At 36.2% G+C, this 15,425-nt stretch overlaps 1 protein-coding gene across 1 annotated transcript in view; it reads right to left on the bottom strand.

Annotated features, from left to right (window-relative positions):
- Positions 1–2,328, bottom strand: part of LOC129753479 (uncharacterized) — an 8,224-nt gene extending 5,896 nt beyond the window's left edge. Inside the window, exon 1 of the mRNA XM_055749297.1 lies at positions 6–2,328. Within this exon, the coding sequence (XP_055605272.1) occupies positions 6–2,328 (2,323 nt within the window). The remainder of the gene's footprint in view (positions 1–5) is intronic.
- Between the last annotated feature and the right edge of the window lie 13,097 nt (positions 2,329–15,425).

The raw sequence follows: 15,425 nt of genomic DNA, 5'->3' as shown, positions 1-15,425 counted from the left end.
TGTACCAATCTGGATAGCAGTTGCACGTTTAGCAGCGACAGTTCTCCAACGATGCGGTGGCGACTTTGAGCGTTGGGGTATCCGGAACGGTGCACAGTACTCCATAACGGTAACAGAGGGCTGCTTGGCCAAAGGGACAACGTAGCAGAAGGATCCACAGGCAGCGCCTTCTCCTTCATCGATGACCTTGGATGCGCTTAGAGGAGTACTGGACAGTAGGCTGTGTTGAGCGACGGGACCGACGAGCAGCGTATCGTTGAGCGCGTACCCTGAATTGGGCTCATAGGATGCGTTGAATACCACGCGTTCATTGGTGGTTTTGCTGGCTTCCTTGAGCACCGGGTGATGTGGCAGATAGCAGTGTGGTTCGTCCTCAACAGGATCGCTGTTGTGCATATTTCTGGGTTGGGTGATACTTTCAGTAGTTTGATGGTGTCCATTTCTGGTGGAGTTTCGTTGTGTGGTCTTCGTGTTTGAATCTCCAAGGGTGGTTTTAGGATTATTGGGCCGGGAATGGCGGGCGATGCATCCTTTTTTGTGGATTTGAGTGGTGGAGGGTTCAGCTTCCATTCTCGGGCTTCCGTTGGTGGTTACCATTGGCCGGAACTCCCCAGGGATCGTTTCTCGGGTTTGATCAACGGTGGAGAGGAAGCACGCTTGCGGTGCGGTGGTGGAGCTTGAATCCACTTTGCCAGAAACTGTCCAGCCGAAGAGGGTGTCCACCAAAAACGGAGAATTATCACCAAGAGAGTGGCGTATGCCTGTGTGGAATTCATGGTAACATTCTCCACCGATGATCATGTCGATTGTTGCTGGAACGTTGAACTGAGGATCCGCCAATGGAACCTTCGGCATTCTCCAGGCAGTTGAATCGATCGGGGATGTGGGAAGGTAAGAAGTAGGCTTCTTCATGACGAGGAAATCGAGTGTGGTGGAGAAGTCGCTGTTCTTGGATACGATCTTGGCAGCTAACTTGTGCTTGATGCGCTTCACTGACTCTCCAATTCCGGCAACTGCGATGTCCACGGGGCTTTGGCGGGTGGCGAGTTCGTTCGCCAGCTTCTTGGTGATGAAGTTGGACATCGCTGCAGAATCTAGCAGAGCTCTAGCAGGAATCTTTCTACCGTATCGGTCGACAACTAACAGCGTAACTGTCTCCAATAGAACCGTTGAATCTGAATGCACGGAAAGATTTACTGTTGGGGGGCTAAGCAATTTACTGGGGCCTGGATTCGCTTGTACGGGATGTGGTTCCTCAGTAGAGAGTTGCTCCAGATGTGATATGTGGTGGTCGTGCAACATGGTGTGGTGTTTTGCTTGACAAATCCTGCACAGAAACTTGGATTTGCAGGATGTTGCCCGGTGGTTTGCGCGAAAGCAATTCCAGCAAAGACTGTGCTGTGTCACAAGCTCTCGCCGTTGGGAGCTTGACAGGTTCGAAAATGCTGGACATTGGTAAAGCGGATGTGTCCTAAAACAACAGTGGCATGACGAAGTACTGGATTGAGTTTCGGACGTAGCTGTGTTCACAACAGATCGGATGGGAACTGGTCTCTTCGGGATTTGACCGGCCACCTTGGAAACGGTGGGCAGTGAGGAACGATGCTGGAGATCGCTGTCCACGGATTTTAACATCCGGACCTGGTGGATGAGGAACTCGATGAGCTCGTCGTATTTCACCTCATCCTTCTGTCGAGTATCTTGCTCCCACGCACGAATCGTCGCCGAATCCAATTTATTCGTCAGGATGAAGATGAGCGGAGTATCCCAATGATCTATCGGTTCACCTAACTTCCCCAGTGCCTTGACGTGTCGCTGGAAATCATCAACCAGTGTGTTGAGGTCTTGTGCGGACTCATGCTGTATCGGTGGAAGGTTGTACAGGCCTCGGAACAGCTCCTTTCTGAGGAATCGCTTGTTGTCGTAGCGCTTTTTCAATGCGTCCCACGTCGACGCATAGTTATCGGCTTGGATATCCACAGACTCGAACGGTTTTCTGGCCTCTCCTTCCAGTGACTGCAACAGATACTGCAGCTTGTTGACGATTGGTATGTCTTCGTTGCAGTGGATCATCGAAATGAAATTGTCGCGAAATGATATCCATCGCGATTCATCCCCGCTAAACTTCGGTAGATCGATTTTTGGCAGCCGATGATGGAAACTGGAAGACATGCTATGAGAAGTCGATGCGTGCATGATCGTCGAACTCAGAAGATGCTCCCTGCTTTCCAGTTTAGACAGCAAAAAACCTTTCGCTCTGCAAAACCGATCCTCGAAATCCGCCCGGAACTCCAGATGCGCCTCGAACCGTTCTTCGCTATCGCCCATTTCGATGTCATTCTGCACGTTCATGAACAACTCGTTGCACTTGTTGAGCGCCTCTAAACGTACCGCAACCTGGCAACAATCTCGTTCGTAGGTGAAATCCGCTACGAACTTCTCCACCACATCTCGTTCGGCACACGCTCGTCGTCTCGTCAGAAGGTCCGCTGCTAGTTTTTTTCTCCGCCTTGCTAGCCATCACTCAACACCACTCAAATCACACTCAAAAGCACCAAACGACCGTAAATGCCACCAATGATTGACTTTCGGATGATTTTTTATAAATAAATATTTTCAATTTATTTTTATTTCGTATGAGTTGCTATCCTTTTGGGCGTTACTGTAGTCAGCAACTTGTATTAACGCCACCCAGAAATGTTAAAATCGCCACAAAATGAACTCCGAAAGCGATTTGAATTTTTTTCCAAAACTCCAATTTTTTAAAGTGTCGCTATACTTTTGTACGATACTGTTGTCTAGCAACTTGCCCCAACGCGTCTCAGCAATGTTTCAGTGTCTCAGTGACCACTGGAAGTGAATTCCAATTTGTTCAAAAACTTTTAATTTTTCAAGTGTCGATGTATTTTTGAACGACACTGTAGAGTGCACCACCCTAAATGCACTTGCACTTCCGCTTTGAACCAACTTTTAACCACAAAATGCAATGTCGTTAAAAAAGTTATCTGATTTTTCCTTGTTGCAAAACTTTTGCGTGACAGTGTAAAACTGCAAAATTTTGTCGACCAGTGTAATCTTGTCGTTTGTTTTGATTCCACAAATCACCGAATCTAATTGCAAGTGCCGTATCAAACAGATTGAAATAGAAAAATCGGTGCAATTTTCGCTGGCCAAGTGTATTATTAGGCCGTAATAGTTTGTCCGCGGTGTGAAAATCACAAGTTGGCCTACCTTGAGTGTGAGGATTTCTACAAACCACAACTGCGATGGCGTTCGGAAGATGGCGAATGCTGATTCCTCTGCTGGTCCAGATGAGCTTCCTGTCCTCGAATCCGGCTTCGAAGGACCAAATGTTCGGGCTCGGCCGATGGGGGGGTTCGGAATTCGAGGGTTTTCTTCCCGTCTCTAAGGCGACGGCATCCACCAGCAGCAGAAACTCCAGGTAAGTCGTCAATTCTTCTGCACAACAGCTGATCGCCCGCTCGGGGGGAGATTTAGTTTACACTTTCGGTGTTTGTTGTACGGAGTGCCACTGCGCGATTCGATTGCGCTTTCTTAGCCAACACTTAACTCGCCTGATTTCGGATGAATTTGTAATAGGAAAGTCGCTTAGTTGGACTTTATTGCCAATTTATTGGGAACGAATTAAAACCCGTGCGTTCAATTCAACTTTACTTTCTATTCTAATTTTCTAAAATGGCTAACCTAAACTATTATGTGAACTCTCTCCGCGGTGTTCGCTATGTTGCGAGAGAGAGTTGATCTTATGCTAAGGTACGATCACAAATAATGGTGTTTACGAGCAAATGGATTAAAGTGTCAAGTGAACATAGATTAAGACACATATTTAAACAACAAGAACATTATTCATGACCGGTGTAGTACCGATCAGTACTGAAGACAGATTTATTTTTTTAGGGAACAAGTTGTGAATCGTAAAGTTGGTCGCATGTGGACGAAAATGCAAATGACTGAAAATTTCTGTTCAAGTAAGTCGTAGACTATAGGTTTTCAAGCATAAAACAGTGTTTCTCAAACTTTTGGATAGTGTTTAGCAGTGTCGAAAAGAAAACTTTATGCAATTCAGTGCTGAAATGTGAACTTTTTGACCCTCAAAACAGAATTTGATACTTCGTTAGTTCTACTTTTCGATTCCATTCTCAGTGTCGAAATGTACAGTCTATGACCTAATTGATCAGAAATATTTAGTCATTGCCATGATCTGTTATTTTTCAATTTTGTTATTTTTGTTTTTTTTTGTATTTTTATCATTTTTGTATTTTTGTATTTTTGTCATTTTTGTATTTTTGTCAAACGAAATGTGATCCCCCCTTAAGTCCCCGATATGCAATTGACACGTAGATTGCTGGATAAATGTACGACTGCTGCTGAAAAAAAGTCCTCTTTCTGCAACTTGTTGCGATAATAATTAATTCTACAACAAGTCGCAAAGAGTGGATTTTTCAGCACGATTCGAACACTTATCCAATGAGCCAGAATTTCACTTTTATAAGTTTAGAAGATTTTTCTTTTTCTTGTTTTTATGCCAAAAAAGAAAAATCTTCCAAACTGTTAAAAATTTGTATTCAAAAGGAAAATTAAAACCCGTTAGGCGGCATCCATAAATTACGTAACGTTCCTAGGGGGGGGGGGGGTAAGCTAGAGCGTTACGAATTGTGACATAGGGGAGGGGGGGGGAGGTATGCCCATCGTAACGTAACGAATTTTTTCTTAAAAATTTCAGTTTCATCGTCAACTTTTCAACACTGAAAATAGTATCGAAAAGTACTACCTACTTTTCGGCACTGTTTTTTCACTCGCACAGTTTACGACCTTCTGGATCTGGAATTTTCAGTCGTTGGTATGGTTGTTACAATGCGGTTGCTCGTCGAGATGTGCTGCATGTAGGTTCATTAATAGATTTTTAAGGGATTACACCAAATTTGCATATTATTTTGTATGCAACTCGTTACACAACTTGATGTTTTCAGCACTCGACGGGAATTATAAATTAACGATTTCTTGCTGAATGAATTACCTTTTTAGCAACTAATTGTTGCATAATGAGTGTATTCGAAAAAATACAACCCTTATCTTATGAATCATTTTTGAATGCATGGATGGAAATTGATGATATTTTCAGGGAACCTGCCTAGTAATGTAATGTTTACACTTGCAAATTTTCGTGGCATTATACCAAGTGGTTTTTGGAAAGCGTCTTATAAAAAAGTTTTTCGACTTTTATTTTTGGGTACCACTCGCGCCATCTATATTAAATACCAAGAAAGTTATGACAAATTTAGCCAATTGCCCTCCTTTGGCACAAAAACAAAATATTAACTTTTTATCATTCCACCACAGTTTTTGCGTAACGCCATGATTTCAGAACCTACCAAAACAGAATATATCGTGACAAGTTTGCACAAGTACACCTAACAATACTAGGTAGCTTCACTGAAAATTTTATCAATTGCTATCCATGCATTCAAAGTTATGTACAGAACAAAGTGTTGTATTTATTTCGAATACACTCCTTGAATCACTTTTCTGGCTTCTTATTCCTGTTTTTTGCGTAATATCTACTATCAAAGTTTTCGCGTAAAGCAGTAATCAAAACTGAGTATCAAGTGAAATCTATGGAGAGTAACGTAATTGTTGAAAATTGTTTCCTGGAATTGCAACACACACAGACCGTCAGCCATATTAAGTGGTACGGTTGGCAAACTTGTCATGTTTTTCTGTTGGAACTTTCCAGGAATGTTCCAACGGGACTTGCCAATAAAAAGATCTGGCCAGATATCTGCTAGAAGTCCTGTTTATAGTACTTTTCGTCGTCCATTCTGAAGCTTTTCCGAATTTCGATCAATTAGTGATCTAATATATTGTTTACGGTTTATTTAGCCACCTTATTCCTTATATTGATATGACTAGACGGCTTTTTTCCTAGTCCGGCCTGTTTCTATGTCTGCTGGTCGAATCAGAACAATACCACCGATGTAGAATTACTGATCATGTTGCCTCTTCCTGGGCTTGAATTAACCCTTCATCGTCGTTGCCTTCATAGAGTCAATTAACAACGATTCCATTCCACTTCCACCTTACTTCTGGGTTCTCTAGGTCTACTTTAACGATTTTACCACTTGACGGATTACTAATTATACTGAAAACTCAACAAAATTCCATCGTAATCAAAAGTTTTACAAAGAAAGTGGTGAATATTTTCGAGAAGAGGCCTTGGTGTCAATAAATGATTAAATTATGTTAAAATTTATCTTTTCAAGGGAGGATTTTGTAAATTTACACATCCAGTATCAAATGTTGACAGTTCATTTTTTGAAATTTAGCTTGTAGTGAATTACGTGAGTTTTTGAGTGTTAAGTACATTGATGTGCCTCAAGCTTCAAAACATGCTCACAAAAGTATTATTTTTTATAACACTAAAGTGTGTGCTTATTTGATGCCTTTTTGCTCCATGCATACCACGGTATTACACATATATATCAAACCTATTTCAATCTGCCCCAAGATAGCTCGTTTTTCGCAAAACGCAGTTATTTGTTTCCGACGTGCTATAGTTGTAAACTTCTTTCTTAAGCTTGCCTCACCACAGCTAATGTCGTCTAGCTCCAAACACTCTAAGAAATTATCAGAATTAGATTTTACACTGTCGTTCCAATTCCAGAACTTGTTTTTGTGTAATTTTTTAATGGTGCTTTTCTGCGACGGTGTCAACTCATCGTATGCCAGCTGAACCGGTCCAGATGTGCCTTCAATGTGAGCTTTCTGCACATGTTTTTTGTACTGTTCAAAAGCTTTATCGATGTCGTCTTCGTCATTGCTGCTTGGAAAATTATTCTTTATTCCATAAGCAAAACAATACTGCCTACATGCTGACAGTGAACATGACGACTGACAGCAAAGAACAACCCGGAAAATTTTCCTCAACCATTTCCACCTTTTGATGCAGAACCTTTTCAAACTGCTCTGCTTACCGGTTTGAGTCTGTCTTTCAGCAACCGTCTTTGTAGTATATAGCTCTTGCTTGCTCATTTTCAAATTAACATTCGTTTCTTTCTTTTTTGTGACATTTTGCTTTTGTTCCGAACTGTTTGTTTTATAGTACTTTTGATTTTGAACAGTTTGGGTGCTAACCATTTTTTTAGAACTGAGTAGATGATTAATGGAATACTGTTGGTGTTGTATCAATCTGTTGGCATCACAAGTGGATCCGGAGGCGGAATCAGCGGTGGAACAACTCTCGTCACTATTGTTAAAACTTTTGTAGCCATGTTTAAGGAACGCTTTTTTTGTTTCTCTTTTGGAACTTTTCTTTAATTTTTTGAAATTCATTTACCATCCTAATCAATAGAAAGGTTTACAGAACTGCTATTGCTCCTCGGAAAATCCGTTATTAATAACCACCATTTTTTCATGTACCAGATCCAGTAGAGTACACTGCTCATAAACTAACGAAATGATTCAGGCAATGCAAGGACTGAGGCATTACTTCGTACTGAACATCGTTCTTTTCAATGTCTCAGCAGCTAAGCATTGTCTTCATTAATTGATTTTCTGTCATCATCACTTGCCTTTTTTGCATTTAGATTTTTCTGCAGAGCTCCATCAACTAGCATTCTGGCCCAAACTATATATTTATTCATACGAACGCTTTCAAACATCCACGAACGTCTCCGGTAAAATCACAATCTGCACTGATCGATATTGCTTCAGTTAGGGAGCATTTAAGAAACCTTGAATTCTGATGGAATCCAATATCGACTGCCGTATGGTTGAAAGTCAACTGATGAACTCAATTAATTCACTTGATTCATTGAAATAACAAACCATTTTACATTAGGGTTGTTCGAATCATCAAATTTAAATGTTTTTGTTTCTCTAATTTCAAATGATTATCATAATGACAGCTTGAATAGAAATACTAAACATAGTTTTATGTTTAATTTTAACAGTTTTTTCCACAGGAATAACAAAATACTAGCTTCATATTCCTTTCTTTACATCATAATCTCTTTTCTGCCAGCGGACCAGCAGTTAGGCGGGTAAATTCAATTGACTCTAGGGGTCAATTGGCTTCAATTGCTGAAAGAGCCTGCAATATGTGGCCCCGAAAAAGAGAAATCATATATTCATCTACGAAACATATATCGATTTCGACTATAACAGATGCCAACAGATGCTGTTGGGTTTGCGAGAAAGAAAATGCATTTCGGGCGTCGTTTCGCGGAGAAAGTAAATTGACGACGAGCTCTGGCTTCCATTTGGTCGATCAATTTTTGCAGATGAAACATCCGTCGTGGCATGTTATATAGAGTAGACTTAAATTCAGATTTCAAATTTTAGATACAGATTTCAGATTTCAGATAAAAATTTCAGATTCGGATTACAGATTCAGATTTTAGATTCAAATTTCAGATTCAGATTTCAGATTCAGATTTCAAATTCATATTTCAGATTCAGATTTCAGATTCAGATTTCAGATTCAGATTTCAGATTCAGATTTCAGATTCAGATTTCAGATTCAGATTTCAGATTCAGATTTCAGATTCAGATTTCAGATTCAGATTTCAGATTCAGATTTCAGATTCAGATTTCAGATTCAGATTTCAGATTCAGATTTCAGATTCAGATTTCAGATTCAGATTTCAGATTCAGATTTCAGATTCAGATTTCAGATTCAGATTTCAGATTCAGATTTCAGATTCAGATTTCAGATTCAGATTTCAGATTCAGATTTCAGATTCAGATTTCAGATTCAGATTTCAGATTCAGATTTCAGATTCAGATTTCAGATTCAGATTTCAGATTCAGATTTCAGATTCAGATTTCAGATTCAGATTTCAGATTCAGATTTCAGATTCAGATTTCAGATTCAGATTTCAGATTCAGATTTCAGATTCAGATTTCAGATTCAAATTTAAGATTCAGATTTCAGATTCAGATTTCAGATTCAGATTTCAGATTCAGATTTCAGATTCAGATTTCAGATTCAGATTTCAGATTCAGATTTCAGATTCAGATTTCAGATTCAGATTTCAGATTCAGATTTCAGATTCAGATTTCAGATTCAGATATCAGATTCAGATATCAGATTCAGATTTCAGATTCAGATTTCAGATTCGGATTTCAGATTCAGATTTCAGATTCAGATTTCAGATTCAGATTTCAGATTCAGATTTCAGATTCAGATTTCAGATTCAGATTTCAGATTCAGATTTCAGATTCAGATTTCAGATTCAGATTTCAGATTCAGATTTCAGATTCAGATTTCAGATTCAGATTTCAGATTCAGATTTCAGATTCAGATTTCAGATTCAGATTTCAGATTCAGATTTCAGATTCAGATTTCAGATTCAGATTTCAGATTCAGATTTCAGATTCAGATTTCAGATTCAGATTTCAGATTCAGATTTCAGATTCAGATTTCAGATTCAGATTTCAGATTCAGATTTCAGATTCAGATTTCAGATTCAGATTTCAGATTCAGATTTCAGATTCAGATTTCAGATTCAGATTTCAGATTCAGATTTCAGATTCAGATTTCAGATTCAGATTTCAGATTCAGATTTCAGATTCAGATTTCAGATTCAGATTTCAGATTCAGATTTCAGATTCAGATTTCAGATTCAGATTTCAGATTCAGATTTCAGATTCAGATTTCAGATTCAGATTTCAGATTCAGATTTCAGATTCAGATTTCAGATTCAGATTTCAGATTCAGATTTCAGATTCAGATTTCAGATTCAGATTTCAGATTCAGATTTCAGATTCAGATTTCAGATTCAGATTTCAGATTCAGATTTCAGATTCAGATTTCAGATTCAGATTTCAGACTCAGATTTCAGATTCAGATTTCAGATTCAGATTTCAGATTCAGATTTCAGATTCAGATTTCAGATTCAAATTTCAGATTCAGATTTCAGATTCAGATTTCAGATTCAGATTTCAGATTCAGATTTCAGATTCAGATTTCAGATTCAGATTTCAGATTCAGATTTCAGATTCAGATTTCAGATTCAGATTTCAGATTCAGATTTCAGATTCAGATTTCAGATTCAGATTTCAGATTCAGATTTCAGATTCAGATTTCAGATTCAGTTTCAGATTTCAGATTCAGATTTCAGATTTCAGATTCAGATTTCAGATTCAGATTTCAGATTCAGATTTCAGATTCAGATTTCAGATTCAGATTTCAGATTCAGATTTCAGATTCAGATTTCAGATTCAGATTTCAGATTCAGATTTCAGATTCAGATTTCAGATTCAGATTTCAGATTCAGATTTCAGATTCAGATTTCAGATTCAGATTTCAGATTCAGATTTCAGATTCAGATTTCAGATTCAGATTTCAGATTCAGATTTCAGATTCAGATTCAGATTTCAGATTCAGATTTCAGATTCAGATTTCGGATTCGCATTTCAGATTTCAGATTCAGATTTCAGATTCAGATTTCAGATTCAGATTTCAGATTCAGATTTCAGATTCAGATTTCAGATTCAGATTTCAGATTCAGATTTCAGATTCAGATTTCAGATTCAGATTTCAGATTCAGATTTCAGATTCAGATTTCAGATTCAGATTTCAGATTCAGATTTCAGATTCAGATTTCAGATTCAGATTTCAGATTCAGATTTCAGATTCAGATTTCAGATTCAGATTTCAGATTCAGATTTCAGATTCAGATTTCAGATTCAGATTTCAGATTCAGATTTCAGATTCAGATTTCAGATTCAGATTTCAGATTCAGATTTCAGATTCAGATTTCAGATTCAGATTTCAGATTCAGATTTCAGATTCAGATTTCAGATTCAGATTTCAGATTCAGATTTCAGATTTCAGATTCAGATTTCAGATTCAGATTTCAGATTCAGATTTCAGATTCAGATTTCAGATTCAGATTTCAGATTCAGATTTCAGATTCAGATTTCAGATTCAGATTTCAGATTCAGATTTCAGATTCAGATTTCAGATTCAGATTTCAGATTCAGATTTCAGATTCAGATTTCAGATTCAGATTTCAGATTCAGATTTCAGATTCAGATTTCAGATTCAGATGTCAGATTCAGATTTCAGATTCAGATTTCAGATTCAGATTTCAGATTCAGATTTCAGATTCAGATTTAAGATTTGCATTTCAGATTTCAGATTCAGATTTCAGATTCAGATTTCAGATTCAGATCTCAGATTCAGATTTCAGATTCAGATTTCAGATTCAGATTTCAGATTCAGATTTCAGATTCAGATATCAGATTCAGATTCAGATTTCAGATTCAGATTTCAGATTCAGATTTCAGATTCAGATTTCAGATTCAGATTTCAGATTCAGATTTCAGATTCGCATTTCAGATTTCAGATTCAGATCTCAGATTCAGATTTCAGATTCAGATTTCAGATTCAGATTTCAGATTCAGATTTCAGATTCAGATTCAGGTTTCAGATTCAGATTTCAGATTCAGATTTCAGATTCAGATTTCAGATTCAGATTTCAGATTCAGATTTCAGATTCAGATTTCAGATTTCAGATTCAGATTTCAGATTCAGATTTCAGATTCAGATTTCAGATTCAGATTTCAGATTCAGATTTCAGATTCAGATTTCAGATTCAGATTTCAGATTCAGATTTCAGATTCAGATTTCAGATTCAGATTTCAGATTCAGATTTCAGATTCAGATTTCAGATTCAGATTTCAGATTCAGATTTCAGATTCAGATTTCAGATTCAGATTTCAGATTCAGATTTCAGATTCAGATTTCAGATTCAGATTTCAGATTCAGATTTCAGATTCAGATTTCAGATTCAGATTTCAGATTCAGATTTCAGATTCAGATTTCAGATTCAGATTTCAGATTCAGATTTCAGATTCAGATTTCAGATTCAGATTTCAGATTCAGATTTCAGATTCAGATTTCAGATTCAGATTTCAGATTCAGATTTCAGATTCAGATTTCAGATTCAGATTTCAGATTCAGATTTCAGATTTCAGATTCAGATTTCAGATTCAGATTTCAGATTCAGATTTCAGATTCAGATTTCAGATTCAGATTTCAGATTCAGATTTCAGATTCAGGTTTCAGATTCAGATTTCAGATTCAGATTTCAGATTCAGATTTCAGATTCAGATTTCAGGTTCAGATTTCAGATTCAGATTTCAGATTCAGATTTCAGATTCAGATTTCAGATTCAGATTTCAGATTCAGATTTCAGATTCAGATTTCAGATTCAGATTTCAGATTCAGATTTCAGATTCAGATTTCAGATTCAGATTTCAGATTCAGATTTCAGATTCAGATTTCAGATTCAGATTTCAGATTCAGATTTCAGATTCAGATTTCAGATTCAGATTTCAGATTCAGATTCAGATTTCAGATTCAGATTCAGATTTCAGATTCAGATTTCAGATTCAGATTTCAAATTCAGATTCAGATTTTGGATTTTTTGAACATTTTAAACTGTTCAAGCCTCTTTAACATGATTAATTTGAAAACATCTATTTTTTAAGTTTTTTTTTTAACCAGAAACCAATGACCAACAATGTAATTTGCATTTTGTCAGATTCATTTTTATGGTTCAGTAAATTTGAGAATACAGAAATTTTCATATTTAGGCACTTTTAAAATTCCTGGTGAAAACACTTCAATAATTGTCAACAAATCATCGAATCAATTTTTTGCTTATATGCGTTTTGTTGAAATAAAAAGAAAGTAAAAAAAACGAACAAATGCATTTCAAGATTTCAGATTCAGATTTCAGATTCAGATTTCAGATTCAGATTTCAGATTCAGATTTCAGATTCAGATTTCAGATTCAGATTTCAGATTCAGATTTCAGATTCAGATTTCAGATTCAGATTTCAGATTCAGATTTCAGATTCAGATTTCAGATTCAGATTTCAGATTCAGATTTCAGATTCAGATTTCAGATTCAGATTTCAGATTCAGATTTCAGATTCAGATTTCAGATTCAGATTTCAGATTCAGATTTCAGATTCAGATTTCAGATTCAGATTTCAGATTCAGATTTCAGATTCAGATTTCAGATTCAGATTTCAGATTCAGATTTCAGATTCAGATTTCAGATTCAGATTTCAGATTCAGATTTCAGATTCAGATTTCAGATTCAGATTTCAGATTCAGATTTCAGATTCAGATTTCAGATTCAGATTTCAGATTCAGATTTCAGATTCAGATTTCAGATTCAGATTTCAGATTCAGATTTCAGATTCAGATTTCAGATTCAGATTTCAGATTCAGATTTCAGATTCAGATTTCAGATTCAGATTTCAGATTCAGATTTCAGATTCAGATTTCAGATTCAGATTTCAGATTCAGATTTCAGATTCAGATTTCAGATTCAGATTTCAGATTCAGATTTCAGATTCAGATTTCAGATTCAGATTTCAGATTCAGATTTCAGATTCAGATTTCAGATTCAGATTTCAGATTCAGATTTCAGATTCAGATTTCAGATTCAGATTTCAGATTCAGATTTCAGATTCAGATTTCAGATTCAGATTTCAGATTCAGATTTCAGATTCAGATTTCAGATTCAGATTTCAGATTCAGATTTCAGATTCAGATTTCAGATTCAGATTTCAGATTCAGATTTCAGATTCAGATTTCAGATTCAGATTTCAGATTCAGATTTCAGATTCAGATTTCAGATTTAGATTTCAGATTCAGATTTCAGATTCAGATTTCAGATTCAGATTTCAGATTCAGATTTCAGATTCAGATTTCAGATTCAGATTTCAGATTCAGATTTCAGATTCAGATTTCAGATTCAGATTTCAGATTCAGATTTCAGATTCAGATTTCAGATTCAGATTTCAGATTCAGATTTCAGATTCAGATTTCAGATTCAGATTTCAGATTCAGATTTCAGATTCAGATTTCAGATTCAGATTTCAGATTCAGATTTCAGATTCAGATTTCAGATTCAGATTTCAGATTCAGATTTCAGATTAAGATTTCAGATTCAGATTTCAGATTCAGATTTCAGATTCAGATTTCAGATTCAGATTTCAGATTCAGATTTTAGATTCAGATTTCAGATTCAGATTTCAGATACAGATTTCAGATTTCAAATTCAGATTTTAGATTCAGATTCAGATTTCAGATTCAGATTTCAGATTCAGATTCAGATTTCAGATTCAGATTTCAGATTCAGATTTCAGATTCAGATTTCAGATTCAGATTTCAGATTCAGATTCAGATTTCAGATTCAGATTTCAGATTCAGATTTCAGATTCAGATTTCAGATTCAGATTTCAGATTCAGATTTCAGATTCAGATTTCAGATTCAGATTTCAGATTCAGATTTCAGATTCAGATTTCAGATTCAGATTTCAGATTCAGATTTCAGATTCAGATTTCAGATTCAGATTTCAGATTCAGATTTCAGATTCAGATTTCAGATTCAGATTTCAGATTCAGATTTCAGATTCAGATTTCAGATTCAGATTTCAGATTCAGATTTCAGATTCAGATTTCAGATTCAGATTTCAGATTCAGATTTCAGATTCAGATTTCAGATTCAGATTTCAGATTCAGATTTCAGATTCAGATTTCAGATTCAGATTTCAGATTCAGATTTCAGATTCAGATTTCAGATTCAGATTTCAGATTCAGGTTTCAGATTCAGATTTCAGATTCAGATTTCAGATTCAGATTTCAGATTCAGATTTCAGATTCAGATTTCAGATTCAGATTTCAGATTCAGATTTCAGATTCAGATTTCAGATTCAGATTTCAGATTCAGATTTCAGATTCAGATTTCAGGTTCAGATTTCAGATTCAGATTTCAGATTTCAGATTCAGATTTCAGATTCAGATTTCAGATTCAGATTTCAGATTCAGATTTCAGATTCAGATTTCAGATTCAGATTTCAGATTCAGATTTCAGATTCAGATTTCAGATTCAGATTTCAGATTCAGATTTCAGATTCAGATTCAGATTTCAGATTCAGATTCAGATTTCAGATTCAGATTTCAGATTCAGATTCAGATTTTGGATTTTTTGAACATTTTAAACTGTTCAAGCTTCTTTAACATGATTAATTTGAAAACATCTATTTTTTAAGTTTTTTTTTTTAACCAGAAACCAATGACCAACAATGTAATTTGCATTTTGTCAGATTCATTTTTATGGTTCAGTAAATTTGAGAATACAGAAATTTTCATATTTAGGCACTTTTAAAATTCCTGGTGAAAACACTTCAATAATTGTCAACAAATCATCGAATCAATTTTTTGCTTATATGCGTTTTGTTGAAATAAAAAGAAAGTAAAAAAAACGAACAAATGCATCCAAAATGAACATACATAAATATGTGCATGTATGAATACAAATAAAAAAGTTTAAATGTAAGTGGTTAAGCAAAGTTGGAAGGTTAAGCTTTGCTATTCG

Source organism: Uranotaenia lowii, chromosome 3, assembly GCF_029784155.1.
Source record: "Uranotaenia lowii strain MFRU-FL chromosome 3, ASM2978415v1, whole genome shotgun sequence".
Taxonomy (NCBI): Eukaryota; Metazoa; Arthropoda; class Insecta; order Diptera; family Culicidae; genus Uranotaenia; species Uranotaenia lowii.
Note: the sequence above shows the minus strand (reverse complement) of the source record. Positions and strands in the feature narration are given on the sequence as shown.